This window comes from Physeter macrocephalus, chromosome 15 (assembly GCF_002837175.3).
Source record: "Physeter macrocephalus isolate SW-GA chromosome 15, ASM283717v5, whole genome shotgun sequence".
NCBI classification, from domain to species: Eukaryota; Metazoa; Chordata; class Mammalia; order Artiodactyla; family Physeteridae; genus Physeter; species Physeter macrocephalus.
Genome location: NC_041228.1, coordinates 18,640,258 through 18,663,336, shown reverse-complemented (window position 1 = coordinate 18,663,336; position 23,079 = coordinate 18,640,258). Strand labels below are relative to the sequence as shown.

The 23,079-nt window shown below is 41.8% G+C and overlaps 1 protein-coding gene across 1 annotated transcript; it reads right to left on the bottom strand.

Moving 5' to 3' along the window:
- Nucleotides 1–36: 36 nt before the first annotated feature.
- Nucleotides 37–18,812, bottom strand: DSCC1 (DNA replication and sister chromatid cohesion 1). Its single transcript, XM_007127704.4, has 9 exons — nt 18,398–18,812; nt 15,703–15,871; nt 13,321–13,455; nt 10,855–10,945; nt 8,870–9,008; nt 8,361–8,413; nt 8,019–8,173; nt 5,389–5,537; nt 37–2,386 (listed from the first exon to the last, which is right to left on the bottom strand). Exons 1-9 carry the CDS (start codon nt 18,574–18,576, stop codon nt 2,278–2,280), a joined length of 1,179 nt encoding a protein of 392 aa, XP_007127766.2. The 5' UTR covers nt 18,577–18,812; the 3' UTR covers nt 37–2,277.
- Nucleotides 18,813–23,079: the final 4,267 nt, after the last annotated feature.

Genomic DNA, 23,079 nt, shown 5'->3' with positions numbered 1-23,079 from the left:
CGTCTTAACGTATACAGGTGGTGGGTGAGAACTGTTAAAATTTAGGAAAGCGGCCAGAGATATTTTGTGGGTGAGGCGAACACAGCGAGAAGGAAAGAAGGAAACACTAAATTTTAGAGGAATAAAGATCTAGCGCAAACATATTGAACAGTATGGGGAAAAGGTTTTCGAAGAGCCAGGGGCTGGGGACTAGGAACCCGGGAAATAGGAAACCAGGAAAGGTGTGCCTCTGGTCTGCTGTGTGAAAAGACACCATTAACTCACTGGAGCTCAGTGATCTAGGCTGTAAAATACGTGATTAGACCTCAAGGAGTCTAAATCGAATTCCGGAGTCCTCACTAGGCACTGCTGCCTCAGTGTTTATTTAAAAAAACAAATAAATAAAATCAGTGGATTATATAGATGCAGAATTTATTGAAACACCGGACAAATATTTTGAAGCCATCGTATTTGCATTTTATGCATGAGAATAAAACAGTTGTAAATTCTAATAACAATTAAATCTTGGTTAATTGTGGATTATGCAGTTAAAAAAAAATTAACTTCGGACCAGATTTAACCTTGGCCTACCCCTTCCAACTGTCTTGGTGACAAGTTCATTAGCTAAGTTAAAATTAATTTGAACTTTGGTCTAAACGAAAACACACTAGGAAAATAAAGATGTAAAGGAACTTTATCAAGCATTCCAAAACCAGCCAGAGATTACTTGTAGTTTTCGAGTATTACCTGCGTCAGTATCCTTTATTATAGGATTATAAACTACTGGTAGCATTCTTCATTTAGGATTAGTATTGATATGGGTCTTCTTGAATTATAAACTTTTAACACCATTTTGCATGGAAGATGGAGGATATTTAGGGAGATAGATGCAATTGGGTTAAAGAGAGGTCACTGGGTTAAGGAAAGAACGGGAGACAAAGAAGCAGAGAGGGAGTATGCAAACTTTCATCCCAGAGTGCATATCTGAGGTGGGAAGTAGATGGGCCCCTGGGCTGGACACCTGGTGTCTGTCAAGTGAAGTAAAATTGAAGTTTTGTTTCCCCCGCCCATACTCCAGGGATAAAGCTAGTGGCAGAAGCTGACCTCTGCTGATGTAAAGAGATAAGATGACCACTCCTGAGGTCAAGAAAATTTCCCTGACTGCACAGGCACAGGAAGGCTCCTTGGAGGTCAAGAAAGAGAGGGGTGCCACCCATGATAAGTGTGGACACATCCCCACAAGCCTCTGCGGTGGAATCCACCTTAGCAAAAAGTTGGGCACACATGTTAGGGAGTGTCCTAGAACAGGTCAGATGTGGGAAAAGAAACAATTGGCCAAAGATAGACAAAGACACGGAAAAACTGTCCTATGTAAGTGATTTAAATCACCTCTTTACTGCGCTCCTCAGTAGGGAGGACACCCACGCCCTTTCTCTCTGGGTGTGTATTTCTGCCTTGCTTCTGTCTTAATCTGTTTCTCTATGTGCTCTCCCACTTGTGCCATGTCTCTAATAATAAACTTTGTACCTGTTTTTACAGTTTTTGCCTTCTAGAAGCATTCTTGCTTTCAAACCGGGCAAGAGCCAGGGGAACTTTGCCTCTAGCCTCTAGCCCCTGGTGGACTAGCGGCTAGGATCCCTGGTTTTCATCCAGGCTACCCAGGTTCAATTCCTGGGCAGGGAACTAAGATCTCTCTTTAGAACAGCTCACTGCTGTCTCTCTGAAATCATACATCAGCCAGGTGAACAGAAGCAACTGTCAAGCCAATTTCATCAATATAAACAACTAACTTAGATAAATGATAGAGCATCATGTGACTTCCTGTTTGGGTGGAAAGTCAAAAGTAGAGGGGAACTGACTTGAGAAATGACATTTAAGTAAATAAATAATCCTCTTCTAGGAAACTATTTAGCTCTCTGAAAACTTTTAAATTTATTAATAATTAGAATGGCAAATCCTAATTAAAGAAATGCAGTTTTAATTATAAAAAAAGCAAAACTGTTATTCCATAAATAAACCCACAAAGACTACTAAGAGACACTAAATATAGGAAATAACACTTTCTTTTGTCCTTGTTTTCACTGTGTACATAATACAAATATAACCTGAAAGACATAAAATACCCTATTACATTTAAGAAAAAAAAGAGCAGTCGTTTTAAAATGCTTAAGATGAGGAGAAGAATGCCTCAAAGAATTAGGTTTTTAAAAGTCTGGAATACAAATACATAAAAAGTTTTCTTATAACCAGCAACTTTACAAAGCAACTTTAGTCGCAAAGACAAGACTGTTGTTCTTTTTAACAAATAGGTCTTCTTGAGTTATAAACTTTAACACCATTTTGAATCGAAGATCGAGAATATTTAGTGAGTAATGCACCAATGGTTTGCTTCTCTCCACACAAATCTCTGTGGGAACAGTAAAAAAATTAATGAACACCATAAATATTCTAGGGAACATAACACAATTTTCACAGCACTAGCTATTTATGTCTCTCTCCCCCAAATCCATCTTTCCAACAAACATAAGGGTGTGTATTTGTGGGAGAGATAGGGTAGGGAGAGATTACTAAGCCATAACTGAACGAGGTACATCACATGTATGTATTATCTCCAACCTTCATGGTAAGAGTAATGTATTATTTAACCCCATGTTAGATATAAGGAAACTGAGGTTCAGGTGGTAAAGGATGGAGCCAAATTTTGCAGCCGGCTCTGTAGGTCTCCAAAGTCTGTGTTTTTTCCATTATATCACACAGGCTTCCAAATCAGACATAAAAGCAATGTAATACAGTGGAGTCTAGACTCAGATAACCTGGACACCAGGCTACCTGTGTGAGCTTATCTAGGTTACCTACCCTACCCGAATTTTAGCTTCCTCTTCTGTACCTCAAAGGAGAGAAGACTTTGACTGGAACATCATGAGGGAAGGGAAGATATGGGAGGACCTGAGCTGGAGAAGGGATCAAGGGAAGATCACACAGGGCCTTGGAGAATATGAGAGGGAGTTGTAATTTAATTGTACATATAATGCAAATAGAAAAACATAATGTGATCTAAGTTTTAAATAATGGAGGCAATGAGTTGATGATTATGGAAGCTAGGTAGTAAGTACATGGAGGGTTCCTTATATTTTACTGTTACTTTTGAATGTTTAAAATTTTCCAGAAGTCTAAAAGGTGGGGGAGGAGAAGGGAGCAAAAACTAAAACAGGGAGACCAATCAGAGGCAGGTATGAGATGATCCATCAGGATTTGCTCACAGTTTGAAACAGGGGGCAAGAGAAAAAAAGACAAGGAAGATTTCTAGACATTTTGCTTGGGTAACTGGATTAATGGTAGTGCTGGTAGCTGAGATGAGGGTAATGGGGTTAGGACAGGGCGAATCAACAGTTCCATTATGAGCATGTTTGAAATTCCTATTAGATATCCAAGCATAAATTTAGATTAGGTAACTAGATGTAAGAATCTGGAGCTCAGGAAAAAGGTCAAGTATGAAGATAAAATTAGGAAGTCACTGGGCTTACATGAGGGCACCAAAAGAAAAAATACAAAATGAAGAGAACATAGCCAATAATAGAATGCCAGAGCACTCTTGACATTTAAAGATTGGGAAAACAAGGAGACATCAGCAAGAGATGGAAAAGGAGCTGCCTTGGGGGAGAAGGGAGAAGGCTGGTGTGTTTCAAGTGGAAGTGGTCCACTGCGTCAAGTAGTGTTAAGAGGCCACGTAAACAAGGACAGATAATTGACCACTGACTGTAAAAAAGATAGATGCCATTGGGTTAAGGATCTGTCATTGGGTTAAGGACAGAATGGGAGACAAAGAAGCAGAGAGTGAGTACACAAACTTTTAAAGGGAGCTTTCTTGTGAAGGAGAGCAGAGGACGTGGGGTTCCGTAGACTGTTATTGGTTTTTTTTTAAGATGAACAGTACTACAGAATACTGTTCACAGCAATACATGTGTTGCTGGTCATAATCCAGTTGGTGGGAGACATTGATAACACAACACGGAAAGGGACAACTAGAGGATCCTTTAACAAGGCCAGAGGGGATGGATCTAGTGCAGAAGGAGGGTTGGCCTTAGGAGCAAGGACAGTTCATGCATCACACAGGATGGATGGCAGAGCAAGTGTGCGCACACACAGGAGGCTGGCAGACTGGGCCATGCGAAAGGAGGTAGTTCTTGTCTTGTCTGCTTCTGTTTTCTCAAGAAATATGGTCGTGGGCTTCACTGGTGGTAGAGTGGTTAAGAATCTGCCTGCCAATGCAGGGGAAACAGGTTCGGGCTCTGGTCTAGGAAGATCCCACATGCCGCAAAGCAACTAAGCCATGCGCCACAACTACTGAGCCTGCGTTCTAGAGCGCGAGCCACAACTACTGAGCCCATGCGCCACAACTACTAAAGCCCGCGTGCCTATAGCCCGTGCTCTGCAATTGCAACAAGGGAAGACACTGCAATGAGAAGCCTGCGCACCGCAATGAAGAGGAGACCCTGATCGCCTCAACTAGAGAAAGCCCACGCGCAGCAATGAAGACCCAATGCAGCCAAAAAAGAAAAAAAGAAAATACGGTCATAAGCTGAGGATGAAGAGGAAATGGGGTATTGCTGGTATGAAAAGAGAAAAGAAGATGTAAAGTAAGTTCCAATGGTTGAAAAGTCTCATGAGGAAATGGTGCCTTGCCAGGGGCCCTGCTAATTACCACTTAAGTTTTTAAGTGAGACTAGCAAGCCCCACTGTGTTATTTCTCTCCAGGAAATTTCAGCTGCCCTGGTACAGGTACAGAGTAAACAGAAAGTTGGGTTTAATCTTCACAGATTTTTGCCAACAAGGTATGACAAGACGCAGAGATAGGATGCAAGGAGTAGAGGGGGTACAGTAAGAGTTAGAAAGACTGACCCTGGAAAGCAAGCCGGGGAAAGAGAAGAGAGAGGCCCCAAGAGGTGGGAGATGCAGTGAGGAAGTGGTAGTGTTTATTAGTGGCTTTGAGGTTGGTTCTACAAGCAGTGGCTTCAGGGCTAACTTGTTCTTCCACAGTCTGGCTTCTACCAGAATGTTAAAGTAAGGGAGTGGGAAAGAAAGAAGGTGGCCATCAGAGAGGGGTGCTTGCCTTAGAGTCATAGGAGGGTATATAGTTGACTGTCCGTCTATGAGCTGCAGTTTGCAAGGAGAAGAGCAAAGAAGTGATTCTAGAAGCAGTAGTAAGGAAGAGAGATGACACATACCCCACCTCCCAGATCAGTAGTTGTGAAGAACGATAGAGAAGACAGCCACCGCTGGAGAAAGTTTGGAAGAGAGCAGTGTCTTCCAGGAATACTCAAAAAAAAAAAAAAAATTCTGATGATCTAAAACCCTGTGTCACTCATCATAAGAAGAACAGTCAAAATCCATCTGTAAGAAATTACTTACTCAATATATGGAGCAATATCTTCTTCTGTCCACTTCTCCCTCAGAGAGAACAGACTATTAAAACGTTCCTGATTATCCTCAGGTAAATCATCTACTTTCAGCAAAAATATGATTTCTGGTCTTGAGTGTCTATCCACCAAGGCTAAACCCTGTAAGAAATGAGAAAAAGGACAGTTCAAGTAATGGTCTGATGTTTAAAAATGACTCATTTATCTTACGTTTAGCTTAGCCCAAGGTATTTAAAACATCATCCACATGAAACTTACACAAACTACCCAGAAACTTACAATAGCCTTTTTCATAAAAGAGCTCTTCTAAGCAGTGACTTACCTTCCCTTCTGTAATCTGGCTTTTACTACCACCAATTTATTGAGATGGCTCTCATTCTAAAGGTCACTGAGGACCTGTCGTTGCCAAATCCAGTGGGTCCTTTTCTTGGATTCATCTCGCTAGACCCGTTTATTTTGTTAGTGTTGATCACTCCTTCCTCTTTAAGCCTTTCAGCCTGCATCACGATCTCACTATTTTTCTCCTAACTTGATGTAGTAGTTCCCTGGCCCCCTACCCCATCCCTCTACTTGTTTCACGGTCACTGTCCTAGGTAACCTCTCTAAACCCGTGACTTCAACCACCGCTTACTTACAAATATTACAGTCATCAGCAAGTATCTTCAACTCAAATCCCTCTTCCAAAGCACCAGACCTCTATATCCAAACCTCTATATGCACTCATTGTGTTTGTCATCCAAACCTGTTCTCATCCTGCTAATCCTAGGAAACCAAGGCATCATCCTAGATTCCATTATTCAAACCCCACATCTAAGTGGTCACTAAAGCATACAGATTTTAAGGCCTTAACATTTCTCTATCCTTTCCCCATCACCTATTTCTTTGGCCAATACTCTCTTAGTTAGGAGTAAAGTGTTGGAAACCTAAATTTTTCATAGTCTAGCCAACCTTCCATCAATCCATCCTCATTACTGTCATAGTGTTCTTTCCAAAAGGCAAAACTCATCAGGCAGCATTTCTAACTGATGCCACTTAATGGCCCCAGAGAGCTTTCTAGATACAGCTGAAATTCCTTAGCACAGTCCATAGTGTCCTCCACCAACTCACCAGCACCCTTCTCTCCAGTCATGCATCCATACTGTGTGTCCCAATTTTTATCCCTCCATGCTCTCCTGGAACCTTGCCTCTGCCCTTCCGTCTAGAGTAACACATGATCCTTTCATACTCGGCAGCTAAAACATTCATTCCTTCAGAAAATCATTCCTGATAGACCAGTCAGATGGATAAGCCCCTTCATTTGCTCCCATAACGTCTTGTGCATGCTTTTCCCATGGCACAGATCACTCTACATTGTCAGAAGAGATATATACACGTAATGTGCACCCCCATTGCCGGACCCCAGGCTGAGGACCTAGATGGCACCTTGTGTGACGTTTTCTGCTCAGCATCTAGCAAGGTGTTTAGACATAAAAGGAACTCTGTAAATATTGAGCAAATACTTTCACTTATTTAATAAATTTTCATTGAGCATATACTACATGCCAGGCAGTATGCTATATATTGGCAGGCAACAGTGAAAAAAATTCTAGTAAAGTGGAGAGCAGGGAACCACATAATGAAACATTTTTCTGAAGCTAAGTGAGAGCACCATGAAGGAGAAATCCAGGGTGCCATGGAGAGTAAAACAGGAAGTATTTTTTTTTTTTAGAGTAAAGGAAGGCCTCCTTGATGAAGTGACTCAAAGATGTGTAGGAGGTGGCCAGGTGAAACTTACAATAGCCTTTTTCATAAAAGAGCTCCTCTAAGCGGTGACTTACTTTCCCTTCTGTAATCTGGCTTTTACTACCACCAATTTATTGTTATTCTAGAACGAAAAGCTTTGTGTAAAAGTCCTAAGGTAGGAAAGAGCTTGATGATCTTAAAAATCTGAAAGAAGGCTGGTATGCAGTGGACAGGAGAGAAAGTATCAAGAGATGAAGCTTACAGGGGATGGTATGAAGGGCCTTGTAGACCAAGATTTTACATATTTTATATTGTAAAATATTATTTTATATTATAATACTCTGGATTTTATATCTTAAATGCAATGGGAAATCATTAAAGTGATTTAAGCAAGAAGTTCATCTAATCTGACGGACATTTTTGAAAGATCATTTTAGTAGCACCGCAGAGAATGGATTGGAGGTGGGCAGTTAAAAGTACAGGAGGCCCGCTTAGGGATGCTATTGTGAGCCAAACATGATAGTTTCAGCTAAGGCAATGCTGATGGAAATGGAGAGAAAAGGAACAAAATGAGATACACCAGGTGGGAACCAGGATTAACTGTAAATGGGCCTGAGTGATCTCACTGCGTTGACAAATGTTCTAAAACTAGACTGTGGTGGCTGGTAACTCATTAAATTTACTACAAATCACCCTTTTCAAAAGGGTGAATTGTGATATGTAAATTACGCTTCAATAAAGTGGGATTTGGGGTTTTTTTTTTAAGGATTTTTGTGATGTAGAATGCACTCCTAATGGGGGGCTAGGAAAATAAACAGGCTGCAAATTCAGTTCCAATACAGGCTTCATTTCACCTAGTAACCTGCTGAGTTATGGAGGTAGTGACCATCGCTACCTTACCTTAAGCTGATCGAGCCTAGTTATCACTCCTTCAGGAACACTCTGTTGCCACACTTCTTGAAACTCAGCGAGATTGAATTTCACTGCATTCTGAAGTAGCATTTGTGCTGTAGCTCTGCATATTTTATCTGCACTCAATTCAAAATAAACTTCACCTAAGGAAAATGTATCAGAGTTTCACATGGTCCTCTGACAATTAATCATACTACTCATTATTATACACAACTCATCTCCCATCACCCCACGGAGTTCTTATTTTTAACAGGAAGACACTTGAAAAAGGCATACCAATTTTAACACATAGGACTTAAAATACCCGTTAAAATACTTTCCCAATCTTACCTTCCTCTACATATTTCTTTCCATAACATTTAAGACAGTGTCCGATCATTTCCCTGAAAAATTTTAAACACTTATTTGAAAAGTTTTTCACATATTTATACATTATCTTTTAAACACCATTGCTAACTAGAAGCTAAGATATAAATTTGAAATAACTAAAGGATTTTGGTTGCCAAGTATAAAACTTGACATCAAAAACTAACTAAAATACACTGGAAAGTTACTATATACCAGGTCCCATGCTAAATATTTTTCCACAAATTATATGAGCATACCTTTATTATAAAATAGCTTAAATTATTCCTTTATAATTTTTATGGCAGAGAAAAAAAGATACACATTTATTCACCCCAATGACCAAAATTCCCAAGTCCTTATTGGTTGTATATTCTTTAGATTTCTATAAGATATCAAAATATAAATAGTCTATGCCCCGGGTTTAGTCCTACCCTGAAAATAATTTTCTTCTCCGTAAGGAAATCTGGAAGGACAATGAATAACATACTTACTCTGTCTCTAATGGTCCAAGTTCCTGAAGGCATGTATTCAAGGGAACTTTACTAAAAGACCAAGATTCAGAATCCACAAGCTGAGTTATGTGATTCAGAAGTTTCATCTCATAATCGAATTCAAGAATCCTCCAATAACCTACAAATTCCAAAAGTTATATTTACCAAAGGACAACTTAAACAAATGAATTGGCTGATAGACTGATAAAGCAGCAGTAAACTCTTGCCCACTGCAAAAAAGAGACATGAAAAGTCTTAGCTTTCTTTATAAACAATGCTTTTGTTTATGCTTGTCTGCTGATCATTACAAATTGTGTCTTATGGGAGAGCCGATGGTTTTTAAAGAGTACTTTTCATATGACTAACATTTTGATTTTTTTCAAGTGCTTTAATACTCAATTATCTCACAATAATCTTGTCGTTCTAAATGGAAATGTGGAAACCTGTAGCTGGTACAGTCATTTCATTAGAACGTCATACAAATGAGATGAAGGTCATAGGTTGGATATCCCACACAGTGACCTCTGCTATGGGGCACTGCCATGGTTACAACCCTCATCTCAGCTACCTTGGAGAGGTGTTCTCATGCTCATTAAGAAGTCTAGCTCATTTAAGAGATAACAGACTCAGAAGTACAATGTGGACCAGCGGCAAAATAAAAGCTGAGCCTCAAGATACATTTCCCTATTCCTGTGAAAGACTATGAAATGCCATCGTATAACCAAAGGCACTACCAGCACCCCTGGTGAAACAAATCACATATACACCCACCAAATCAAGTACACTCACACCAAGGGCAAATGTTCCTATTCTTACTCTGAAAAAAATAAAGGCAATGTTAAAAAATGGAATGCGTGATGTAAAACTGAAAAAGAAAACTAGGAAAAAATAATCTTTGCATCCCCCCAAAATGTCATCCATTCCCATGCAATAAGTGAATAATACAGAGGGCTGCATTAAGCCCATTGGTTCTTCTTTTTTTTTTTCTAACCTTAACATTCATGGTACCCCTTATACCATAGTAATTAGCAGCAGGCATCCACAATTAGAAACTTTATGTCCGATGCTTAGGACCAAATGTGTCTCAAGGAACCACAACAAAGAGTTAAGTGTTTCCAGTTAGTTCTAAAGTCAGCTGCAGCTGCTTCACTCAGCAGAATTCACCACATTTGAGAGTTACAGTCTCACAAAAGCTAATCTTGCTTGGAAGATTTAAGAGTGCATCCACCAAACCATGCCGATTTCCTCCTTCCTAACACATGGGTGCAGAATTAAGCTGCTTCTCTGGGCAAGCTTAAGAGGGCTGAAAAATGCACACAAACATCTACTCAAGTATTACTGCAGGCCCAGATGCCAGAAAAAAAAATAGCTCCTACTCTACCACTCCAGACCAGGAGATAATCAAAATACAAGATACTACTGGGCTTCTCCATCAACCCCTGAGACCAACACATACCACTACAACTTTTATACAGGTTTCTTACATGAACTACTTAACACATTCAAAAGTATGTTGAGTTATCACAAGAAGAAACACATCTTCCAAGCAATTTGGAAATACAGTGAGTTAATTCTGAACCAAGAGTTCAAGTACCTGGGTTTTATGCCTTATTCTGTCACTAACTCAACATGGAACCCTGGACAGGTCCGTTTCCCTTCCTAGGCCTTAGTTTCCTCACCTATTGAAAACAATGAAGGGATTAGGCTACCTGATATCTAAGACCTTTCCTGATCTAATATGGTTCTTCTATTACCACTCAGTCCAAAGAAAAAGGCCTGTAAGGAGTGGAAAAAGTCACTGGTCAGAGACTGTAAGGTTGATCACATGTAGTCTCTACCCCACACCCCAAAATACAAATATCATCTGAGCCCAAAAGAAGGTTAAATAAATAGCATGGAACAGCAATAAACAGGTGAAGATGTCCAAAAATGTCTCTCATATGATGCCCAATTCCATCATTATTAATAATAGTAAGTCATGCTACCTCCAATCTCACAGGCATTTAGAACTTGTAACTGGGCCATTATTTCTTCCTCACTTGCCTGAATTTGATCAAGCAAATCTTCAGTTGTATACTGAAACAAGAAAACAAGAAAAAAAAAAAAAAAAGCAAGCACATTTTAAGGCCAAAGAATTTTAGACTTATTGAATAAATACATAGAAGAGATTAAGGCAAGGTACCCTAGTTTAATTTCTTTTGTTAATCTGTAATGATTACTACATAAAATCAGTGGATTCTTAGAAGAAAACAGAGGATAACACTTTGTGATGTTGGATGTGGCAATGGTTTTAGATATGATGCCAAAAACACAAGCAACAAAAGACAGATAATGTGGACTTCATCAAAATGAAAACTTGTGTATTTCAAAACATCATCAACACAAAAGGACAAATACTGTATGATTCCACTTACATGGGAGATTTGGCATAGACAAATTCAGAGACATAAAGTGGAATAGTGGTTGCCGGAGGGTGAGAGGCAGGGGAAACTGGGGAGTTAATGATTAATAGGTACAGAGTTTCAGGTTGGGAAGATGAAAATTTTCTGTAGATGGATACTGGTGATGGTTGCAGAGCAACATGAGTGTATGTAATGCCACCGAGCTGTACAGGTCAAAATGGTTAAAGTGGTAAATTTTATGTTCTATTTATTTACCACAATTTTTAAAAATCAAGAAAAGAGAACTCATAAAATAGGAGAAAATATTTGCATATCATATATCTGTCAAGGAGCTTGTATTTAGATTATAAAAAGAACTCTCCTACAATTTAGTAATAAATAACCCAATTAAAAATTGGGCAAAGGGGTTTCTGTATAGGCATTCTCCAAAGATACAGAAATAGTCAACAAGCACATGAAAAGATGCTCAACATCATTAGTCATTAGGGAAATGCACATCAAAACCACAGTGATACCACTTCAAACCCATTAGGATGGATACAGAAAATACAGATAGTAACAATTGTTGTCTAGGATGTAGAGAAACTGGAACCCTCATACAATGGAAATGTCAAAGAGTGCAGCCACTTTGGAAAACAGTCCAGGAGTTCCCCAAAAGGTTATACAGAGTAAGCACAGGGCCCATCAATTTCACTCTTAGGTATGTATGTGTGTGTATATATATATATATATCCAAGAAAAATGAAAACATAGGTTCCCTAGAAACTTGTACATGAATGTTCACAACAGTGTTATCCATAATTATCAAATAATCAATAATATTCAAAAAGTAGAAACTACCCAAATGTCCATCAACTGATGAATAGATGAATAAAATATGGTATATCCATAAGATGGGGTATTATTCAGCAATAAAAAGGAATGAACTACCGATGCATGCTACGACATGAACGAACCTTAAAAACAGCATGTTAAGTCAAAGAAGCCTGTCGGAAAAGGTCACTTATTGATTCTATTCATATGAAAGGTCCAGAAGAGGCAAATCAATAGAGACAGTAAGTAGATTAGTGGCTGCCTAGGGTTGAGGTGGGAGAGAGAAGGAGGGAAAGGTAGGATTAGAAATTAACAGCTAAGGGGTACAGGTTTTCTTTGGGGGGTGGTGAAAATATTCTAAACTTCATTGTTGTGATGATTGCACAACTCTGTTAATCTACTAAAAACTGTTGAATTATATACTTTAAAATGAGTAAATTGCTTGGTATATGAATTATATCTCAATAAAGCTGTTACAAAGAAAAACATTCAATCAGTCAAACTTCTAATACAAATACGGTCTTCAGAATACCAGTAGAGTTCTATAACTTTGAATTACATTTAAAACTTAAAATTTTTTTTACCTGGTTTATAAATATTTTTCCGTACTTCCAGGAATGAGTCCATTCTGACTTTCCATTTTCATAATGTCTTTTCTCAAGAGCCCCTAATTATAACTTTTAATTAAATAAATTATTTTAACCTCTAAAAAACTATTATTTCTTAGTTAGGAACATGAGAAGCTTTCAGCTACGTAAATGTCACCATGATATCTAGGACTTGCTTTAAAATACTCCAGGAAAAAAAAAAAAAAAACAGGGCTTCCCTGGTGGCACAGTGGTTGAGAATCCGCCTGCCGATGCAGGGGACACAGGTTCGTGCCCCGGTCCGGGAAGATCCCACATGCCGCGGAGTGGCTGGGCCCGTGAGCCGTGGCCGCTGAGCCTGTGCGGCCGGAGCCTGTGCTCCGCAACGGGAGAGGTCACAACAGTGAGAGGCCCGCATACCACGAAAAAAAAAAAAAAAAAAAAGGTGGAAGGCAGCAGGCGGACAGAATAAATGAGATTGACAAAATATTGATAGATGTTCAACAGAGTGATGAGTATATGGAGGTCTTTCTGTTTTGGGGTATGTTTGAAATTTTTATAATATGAACTTTAAAAAAAGTCAGCATTAAGTGTCTCTATAGCTCTATTTTTTAAATTCCAAATTAAAAAATGAAACTACTAGTCTTACTTTTGAGTGATTTGAATCCTTTTCTTTTTGACTGTCAGGTCCTTCATAGGTATTTTCCATCAAAAGTTTCTTGAGCTTCTTTAATTTAGGTCTACATCTTCTTAATTCCCAGTAATTATTAGAAAAACCAAAGATCTAGAAATTACAAATACATCATAATCATTTAGGGGCCACTGTAAAAGAAAACTTCATATAAAATTTCAACCAACCCATCTGCCCTCCACAAGAAGCAAGAAAAGGGAGCCAAAGTATTCTGCTTTCTGTTGAGAAGGCCCCCATCCCGCCACCTCAAGCAGATGGATGGGTATCTTCAGGTAACATCTTTTCAATCCCCAGTTAAGAAGAGACTGCCAACATAGTGAGAATGGATAATTAAGCTCCATATCTCAAGTATACTCTGGAAACTAGAGTATGCCCAGAAAAGAATGACCAGGATGGTGAGAATTCTGCAAACCAGGTAGAAACACAGAAGAAGAGTATCTTTAGGCTGACAAACAGAAAATAAGAAAAAGCATTATCACAGTCCTCAAACAATTAATATATGATAAAGGGAAGGGGGGCAACTCTTGTTCTGTGTTGCTCAAGACTCCTATTCAATACAAGAACTTCCCACTAGTTAGAATTGCAACTAATTCCTTATGGACTTGTGAAACAGTGAGAGGCTTATCACTTAAAGAAATCCAGGTGACAGTGGCTAAATGATGGATAAATATTTCTTATCCCTCTCTGTATCTCCAGGATTTACCCAATGTCTGGCACTTAGTAGGTGCCCAATAACTGTTTCACATGAAAGAAGGGAAAAAGGCAGAAATGGATTGTCTCCTTCCAGCTCTAACATGGAAGGTCAGGGAATGCATCTACTCTAAAACTAGTAGAAGCCTTGATTGACAAGACAAGGCCCAGAGCCTAATGGAGATGCTGCTGAATCTAAGAAAAGTTTAAGGACCAAAACACAAAGATTGATTTCATCCACAGTTCACAAACTGGCAGCCTGCTGGCTGTATCCAATGCACAGATGTTGGTGTGTACCTCTGTGTTGGGGAAAAAGGGAGGTTTAGTATAGAGTTTTCATTAGTTGCCAACACTGAAAAATAAGATGTTGCCCCCCAAAATCTAAATTTTAAGCTTCACTTGGACAAAGGAAATCGGAAGATCTGGCAATGCTGGGCCTGCTTTCCCACAAGGCCAAGACGTGCCCATCCACTTACTTGGGGCTTGTGTGCTCCGATCTGCCATAGATCCCCCATTCCCTATTAATCCCCCATTCCCTATTACTCCTGAGACTGGGTATCCACTACCATTTATCAACACCAGTCTGCTTTGCTCACGTGCATTCCTTACCCAGCCTTTTTAGGCATCTAAAGTGCAACCACAGATTTTAAAACTCTGGTTAGTGGAGCTTTGTTAAGTTTTACTCTGTCTCAGAACACAGAATTCCCATAAGAAGAGCTCAAAGATACTCACAGGTGTTGTTATACCCTCCTCCAAACACCTACAAAACAGCTACGAGAAAAATAACACATTTTCCAAAAGGATGAACTGTCAATATTTCTAGTTAATTACAATGAAAGACACAACCCTACAAAAAACAAAATACAAGATTTACTGGCAGTTCTTCTATTCTAGCAACATATATGAATCACTGAAATGTCCCAGTATTTTCCCTTATTTCTATTCCAATTCTATTTTTAGGAAGTAGCTGGCCGAAAGTTTAACAGAATTAAGGGCTGTGCTTTGATTGTATATGTGTAACAATCTAGCCAGGATGGAGACTTTGGTTTGGTATCTGCCAACAGCAGTCTCCAAAATAATTAAAAATTTGTTATACATGGCTATGAATAGTAATGAACTAAACTAATTTCAAAGGTGAAAAACACACTTCCCTCAGAAACAAATTTCTTCATTTCTCTACCTCATCTAATGCACTAGTTATGGTTTGAGGGAGTCCTTTCAAAACCTATCCATGGTAAAACTTGTAAAATGAGTCACCTAATAGCCAATTTTCCATATTACAGAAAATGGTCAGCTTATCTGGGACTTAAAAATCAGATTGGGATAATAAAGACAACTTTACGTGACTCCAAACAAACAAAAATAATGCTGAGAAATTTCAAATTTCATTAGAGAACTTTTCAGATTCTCTATGATTGTACATTTCACACCTCAAGTTTGTTTGTTTGTTTGTTTTTTGGCCACGCTGTGCAGAATGCAGGATCTTAGTTCCCCCCGACCAGGGATCCAACGCTTGCCCCCTGTATTGGGAGCACGGAATTTTAACCACTGGACCGCCAGGGAAGTCCCACACCTCAGAGTTTTTAATTAAATGCAAGATTAGCATATGTGTTGTCATTCTCACATAAATCAGGAAACAGAAGACAGTACCTCAGTGTGAATAACGTTACAGTGTGTCTCTTCCATCTTCATCTGGTCTGGAGTTTTACAACCAGGAATAAAAAGCAACATATTGGAAGTGTCTGCTATTTTCAAGTCATATGTTTTGTCTTTACTACACAGAACGGCTTTCTCATCCTTATCACCACGAATCACAAGACTGCAGGTAAGTGGGAAAAGAAAATACTTGGTTTACTGAGACACCAATGGACATCTTCATTATAAACAGTTCCAAAATCCTCTAGGCTTCTAGAATTTAAAGCTAAGTCTTAAGGCTGTGTCTGGCCCCTGCTCTCACAGCCCTCCCATGAGCTCCACAGAGCAAGGCCTGGACCAACTGAGACCCAGAGAGGCAGCCGGTGGCCTCACTAAGGAAAAATAATTCCACACGGGCAAAAAAGATCCAAGGAGTCCAAGAGGCCAAATGTTACCACGTGGCATCTTTGTGCAAACTGCTGGGAAAAGCATCCAAAAGCTTCAGTCAAGATTTCACAACTTTCTAAAATTACTGAAGCAATACTTCTCAAACTTATGTGTAGGCACGTTAGAGAACCTTGTTAAAAAGCAGGTCAGGATGCAGTATGTCTGGGATGGGACCTAGGACTCTGCACTACTAATAAGCTCCCAGATGATGACCACGCTGCTGGTCCTGGTACCCACCCAAGAGTTGTCCTTGTTTTGGCCTGAGTACCCCTTAACGATCAAAGAAACACAACCTGGCCTAATCGTCACCTATGCTGCAAAGAAATCGGGACCCTGAGAAAAGAGAGCTGCAATGTTGAATGAAAAATATGAAAATGGTATGTTTACAAACTAGACTAAATGACGTCTCTGACAAAGGGTCATGGGTGGAAAAAAGCAAGAAGAAAGAAGAGGGGAATGACAAAAGTGAGGAGGTGGAAGAAAAAAAATGATAAAGATAATGGAGATGACAAAAAAGGAGTTGATTCTAGTAGTTTTCCTTGTCTATAAAGTATTTAAACCTCCTGTACACAATTCACTTCTTTTAAATAAATAATAAATAACCTGAAATAGAAGACTCAAAATATTTTTTAAAAACTAATCCTTAAGTGAAAATAAAAGGTTTTTTTTAAAGCTTCTTGGTGCTAACAACATTTAATAGTCCCAAGTACCTACTCTTCTTTTTTTTTTTTTTCCCCAAGTACCTACTCTTAACATTTATTTCCACATGGCACTATCCCTGCTTTCAAATATTTTGTTTAAAACAACTACCCCTTCCCTCTGCAAAAAAAAAAAAAAAAAAAAAAAAAAAATTAAAACACACGTTTTCATTCTGGTTTTTGCCAGCTAGATTAACTATGACTGGACAAAGAAGGTCCTCGCACCTTAAGTCTCTTCTCAAATTCCTGCCAACTCAGCTGGGATGAAAACCCATGAGTGACGTTCTCCTTCAGTTCCCTTAAAGATACGTTATTGCTAGCATCTGAAGACTGGCCAGTTAACTATAACACGGTTAGATGAGTAAAGTAAGCAAAGTGAAAGCCTAAAGGATTCAATTAAAAAAGCATACAAGAGAACAAACTATACCTAATAAAATACAGCTGTTGGAGGAACAACAGAGCAGAACAGAATTAAACCAGAGCCCCTAACTCCTCATTTCCCTCATTTCCAGGGACTGCACAAAGTTGAGAGAACCGACTTCTCGGTTTTTTTTTTGTTTGTTTGTTTGTTTGTTTTGTGGTATGCGGGCCTTTCACTGCTGCGGCCTCTCCCGTTGCGGAGCACAGGCTCCGGACGCGCAGGCCCAGCGGCCCTGGCTCACGGCCCTAGCCGCTCCGCGGCATGCGGGATCTTCCCGGACCGGGGCACGAACCCGTGTCCCCTGCATTGGCAGGCGGACTCCCAACCACCGCGCCACCAGGAAAGCCCTTCTCCTCTGTTTTTTAACCCATGGTCTTGCAGCAAATGTGTAGCTGACCTAGAATTAGAAAACAACTTCGGGGACTTCCCTGGTGGCGCGGTGGTTGGGAGTCCGCCTGCCAATGCAGGGGACACGGGTTCGTGCCCCGGTCCGGGAAGATCCCGCATGCCGCGGAGCGGCTAGGGCCGTGAGCCAGGGCCGCTGGGCCTGCGCGTCCGGAGCCTGTGCTCCGCAACGGGAGAGGCCGCAGCAGTGAAAGGCCCGCATACCACACACACACACAAAAAAAAACACAGCTTCTGATCCCCACTGAGTGACCCCAAGCAAGTCTGTTTTTTGAGGGCCTTCCACAATTACCAAGTCTGTAAAAACAGCTTTACACTCATTCCCCCCCAGTCCTATCTACTGAGTAAAATACATATAAGTAGCAGGCAAGAGGAACTCCATAAATACTGGATATTACCATTGGACTTTACAATAGAATGGCAAAGCGTTCTGTGTACTGCCTGGCCTCACTGTTAACATCTCCAAAACTTCCCCGAGGTTCTATTTCCTGACTTGTTTCCGCTGACAGAGGCCTCCAAGACCAGCCGGACTAGTCCAGCTAACTGGACGGACTAACAGTGGCGCGGACTCCTCGGGAAAAGGCAGCCAGCTGGGGACCAGGTCACCGGCCTGCTGCGAGGGACCTGGTCAAATCAATACACCTCTCTGGCCCAGTTTCCCCATCCTGTGTTTCCCCGCAGGAAAATCAGAAGGTGGATGGAACGAGGCTAGAGGCGGCAGGTCCCGGCCCCGGCTCACCTGTGTCCTGCCTCAAGCTGCTGGCACAGCGCGGGCTCCAACTCGAGCAGGCAGAAGTCGCCGGCGGCTGCGCTGGCCCCGGGGCCGAAGCCCAGGCAGTGCACGGTAGGCAGCAGCTCGGCCGCGTTCAGCTTGGCGATCTGCAGGGTCGCGTCCACCTCGTCGCGGGTCCTCCTCATCGCCGCGCGGGGTCGTCGGGCCCCGCGGTGCGCGAGGGGCCGCAGGTTTAAGACAGGAGAACGAAGCTCCCCAGGCGGCCGCGACCCCGTGAAACAAACAAGAGATAGAACAGAGCCTGTTTTAAAAGCGCGCCTAGACGGCTGGGGGCGTGTTTCCGGGGCGGAGCGTGCCGCGGGGGCGTCTCCGAGAGAGTCCGAAAGCTTCCCGGACTCGTGCCCAGCCGAGAACTGCCGGGTCATCCCAGGCCGAGCAGCGGCTGCTGGAAGGAAACCCGGCCTCCGCGGGGAGCCCTCGGCGGAAGCTGGTGGGAGCTGAGCTGCGACCCCGCGGGGAGCCACGTAGAACCTTCCCCCACCGCTTCCGCTGCCCTCCTCCCCGCCCTGTTTCCTGCCAATACCCCCATTTCCTCGCCATCAAAATAGTCGCGTCTTCCGCCAGTGGCGGGTCTTGCAATAAGCACTTTGCATGCATAATTTCATGAATCCTTCACCACAGCCCTGTGAAGTGGACCCTTTTACATACCTTTCTGCACATGAGGAAGCAAGCTCCTTACTCCAGGTGGCGCAGCCAGGAGGTAGTAAAGTCTGATTCCATTCTAGTCTTTTACGGCTCGAAAAATACCGCACCGAGTTTGTGCAAACACCTTGGACCGGGAGTGAGGTCCTGGTAGAATTGCACAAGGCATCTCACTTCTTTGGGTCTGGGGACCACTCATCATATCTGGGAATCTATGGCTCGGACTAGATCCATCCATTCGTTGAGTACCTAGTCTGGGCTGGGTGGCAGGTGAGGGGCGGAGACCCCGTGTCAAGAGGAAAGCACCTTCCTGGGGTAGGCAAGGCCCTGCAGTGTCCCGGGGAGACAAACTCACCACTACAGGATGTGTAAAGTGCTCCCTCGGCTTGCTCTAAGGTGTCTTCTAATACATCAAGATAAGATCTTCTACCAAACCTAGATCTTAGGCTGTGCTGAATGTAGCATTTTTCCCCAAGCAGATCTACACAGGCTCACATACACGGTATGCAAATTTAGATCTAATATAAATATTTGACTGCTTCTCTGCTTTTTTTTTTTCTATTTATTGAACATTTTTGGTTTTGTTGCTTCTTATTTTTTCACTCTTTCATTAAACTGATTTTGTTTGTTTGATTTTTTTTTTCCCTCTGGCGATTTGGAAGGTCTATATCCCGCCTCATCTACTACTGTTTCCCTCTTCCTCTTCAAGGCTTCCTCCTAACATCAGGCTCACAGGCTTACAGTAGGGTCTTTCGGTGCCTCCCACCATTTGGGCCTCTGTTTGTCTGGCCTGTCCTTCTCTTGCTGAGCACGTGTCTTTTATTTTATTTTATTTTTTTGCCATGCGGCTTGTGGGATCTTAGTTCCCTGACCAGGGACTGAACCCGGGCCCTCACAGTGAAAGCAGAGAGTCCTTGTTGAGCACTGTCTGACAGAACTTCCTGAGATGCTGGAAATGTTCTATATCTGCACAGTCCAATTTGGTAGCTACTAACCACAGGTGGCTTTTGACTGTTTGGAATGTGGATAATGTGAATAAGGAACTGCATTTTATTTTATTTTTAATACGTATTTATGTATTTTCTTGGCTGCCCTGGGTCTTAGTTGTGACATGCAGGATCTTCGTTGCGGCATGCAGGATCTTTAGTTGCCGCATGCAGGCTTTTAGTTGCTGCATGCATGTGGGATCTAGTTCCCTGACCAGGGATGGAACCCAGGCCCCCTGCATTGGGAGCTCGGAGTCTTACCCACTGGACCACCAGGGAAGTCCCTGAATTTTAAAGTTTACTTAATTTCGTTAATTTAAATTTAAATAATCACAGGTGGCTAGTGGCTACTACACTGGATCATTCAACTCTGGGTCAATAGTCACTTCTCAGAAATCTTTCTCTGACCTCCCTGATCAGGTCAAGCCTGTCAAATATATATATCTCATGGCAACAGGTACCTCTCATGCCTAGATTTTAAGTAAGTTGTAATTTTACATTTGTGTAATTACTTAATGTGGGGTTTTTTTGTTTGGTTGGTTGTTCTGTTGTTTTTCTCTCTAAGACTGTGAGCTATAAACTTCACTAGGATATGTTTTCAGTCTTCATTAAGCAGAGTGCCCAGCACATAATGGATCTTCATATATATTTGCTGAACAATTGAATGAGTGAATAAATGAATGAGTTGTGATAATGTTTACCTCTAAGGAGGGGAGTGCAGGGGGACATCAAAAAGGATTTCTGGTTTTTCTTTACTGTATAAATTTTAACACTGAGAGCATATACATGCATTAAACATGTGTAATAAAATATATTTAAAATATTTTTCCTCGGTATTACAAAACCTGACGTATGGAGACTTTCCTGGCAGTCCAATGGTTAAGACTCTGCACTTCCACTGCAGGGGGCACGGGTTCAATCCCTGGTCAGGGAACTGAGATACTGCATGCCTCATGGTGTGGCAAACAAACAAAAAAAAACCTGACATACAGACAAATAACTTCAATGGACAGGTAATAAATCATACATGAGTGAGGAAGGGAGGGATAAGGGAGAAAAAGAGTTCCTGGCACAGATTGAAGGGAGACAAGTGTAGGAGACTAGTAAGATCTTAAATGATTGATAAGGGTGGCTGGGCTTGAGAAACAATTTTTGAGATTGAAAGGACAACAGTGGCTACTTGATTAGACATGGAGAGTAAGAGAGGGAAAAGAATGAAGGATGAATTCTAGATTCCTGCATGAGCAACTGCATCCCCTCATTTACAACATATTGTAGGAAGGGTAGGAATAGGTTTGGAGTCAGATGAGTTCTGGATTTGATATGTGGAGATTGAGTTGCTATGAGAATATACATGTGAGGATTTAGAACTTGGAGTTTGAAAAAAGGTTTGGCCGGGAGCTAAAAGATAAAGCTTTTAAATGCACATATATGGTAATTACAAGGGTGCCTGTGAATGAGATGGGAGCTGAGTAGGACCCTGTGGGGCCTTTCCAAGGACAGACCCCCCCACCATCCCCTCTTCTCGTTTATAGATGAACTTTAGCCTCCTAGGCCTTTCCCTAGTTCCAAAGAGCAAACTTAATCAGGGAAGTGAGATAATACAGAAACAAAGGAAAACAGTCAAGCAAGACAAAATAATAATAGTTTAGCCATAAAACAAAATCAAGGACCTTTAGTTCCTCCTCAAGGGCTGCAGATAATATCCTGAACCATATCCTTGAGTTGTTTTGCGGATACTAAAACCCCCATCAGGTGGAAGGAGTTAACTGCTGACCACCAGCACGTAGACCCCCGACCAGTCGGAACAAGAAGGTTGATGATGTTGACTCCTGAAATACCGCCCAGTTACCCCGCCACCACCCAATCAGAAGAGCTGTCTGTGAGCTGATCACACATCCTATGACTCTCTTCCTCACACTGTCTTTAAAAACCATTTCCTGAAAAGCCGTCAGGGAGTTTGGTCACTTGAGCAGGAGCTGCCTGTTCTCCTTGTTTAGCCCCATGTGAGCACCTTGCAATAAAGCTGTACTTTTGATGAAAACTCGGCCTCTGTGCCCTGGTGCCAAATAGAATCTCAGAGACAGAGTTTTGGGTGAGGTAGAAAAGAACAGCATTATTGCTTTGCCAGGCAAAGGGGGACACAGTGGACTCGTGCCCTGAAAAACTGTGTGTCCCAGCCAGGGAGGATTTGGTGAGGAGTTTTATAGCAGTGATTCGAGGGTGGAGTTGCTGATAAGGATCAGGGTGTCTGCAGGGCCTGCACTCCTTTAATCTGGCCTCAGTTGTTCTCCTGATGAGCTTCTTGAGGATATCAAACAGTGACCTTCTCTGGAAGGAAGAACGCTAACATCTTCCATTTGTTGGCGGTTTTAGTTCTGTAAAAGACCTCAAAGATATTGTTGTGTGTATTCCCTTGAAGGGGAACCAGGACCCTGCCCCAAAGCTGCACTATTGTTTCTTGGCCGCTCCTCCCTTGTCTCTGCATCCCTTCCCTTCCCTGATTAGCAACTGTTTGAAAGGCTTCTGTGCCCAGGAGTCCCACAGGGTCCTGCTCGGTTTCACTTTTTTTTTTTTTTTTTTTTGGCGGTACACGGGCCTCTCACTGTTGTGGCCTCTCCCGTTGCGGAGCACAGGCTCCGGACGCGCAGGCTCAGCGGCCATGGCTCATGGGCCCAGCCGCTCTGTGGCATGTGGGATCTTCCCGGACCGGGGCACGAACCCGTGTGCCCTGCATCGGCAGGCGGACTCTCAACCACTGCGCCACCAGGGAAGCCCTCGGTTTCACTTTTCTTCACCACAACCTGGTGTCAGTAGATTGGCTTTGCTGCACATCAGGCAAGCAGACCCAAGTTTGGTTTGGTAACAAGATCACCCAGCAAGAGTGTTATGTACAACTGAAAACTGGACTAAAGATGAAATCTCACCAAACAGTGGAGGTGGAAGCCTTGAAAGAAATACCTCCCTGGAGGAAAGAATTGCACATGGTAGGAAAAACAG

Bases quoted from the DNA above. Each gene is read 5' to 3' on its own strand.
- DSCC1 (XM_007127704.4), bottom strand. From the start codon at position 18,576: ATGAGGAGGACCCGCGACGAGGTGGACGCGACCCTGCAGATCGCCAAG. The intron at 15,872-18,397 runs GTGAGCCGGGGC...ACTTACCTGCAG, and splicing joins CAGCTTGAGGCAGGACACAG to TCTTGTGATTCGTGGTGATA. The intron at 13,456-15,702 runs GTACTGTCTTCT...TGTAATTTCTAG, and splicing joins GTAACGTTATTCACACTGAG to ATCTTTGGTTTTTCTAATAA.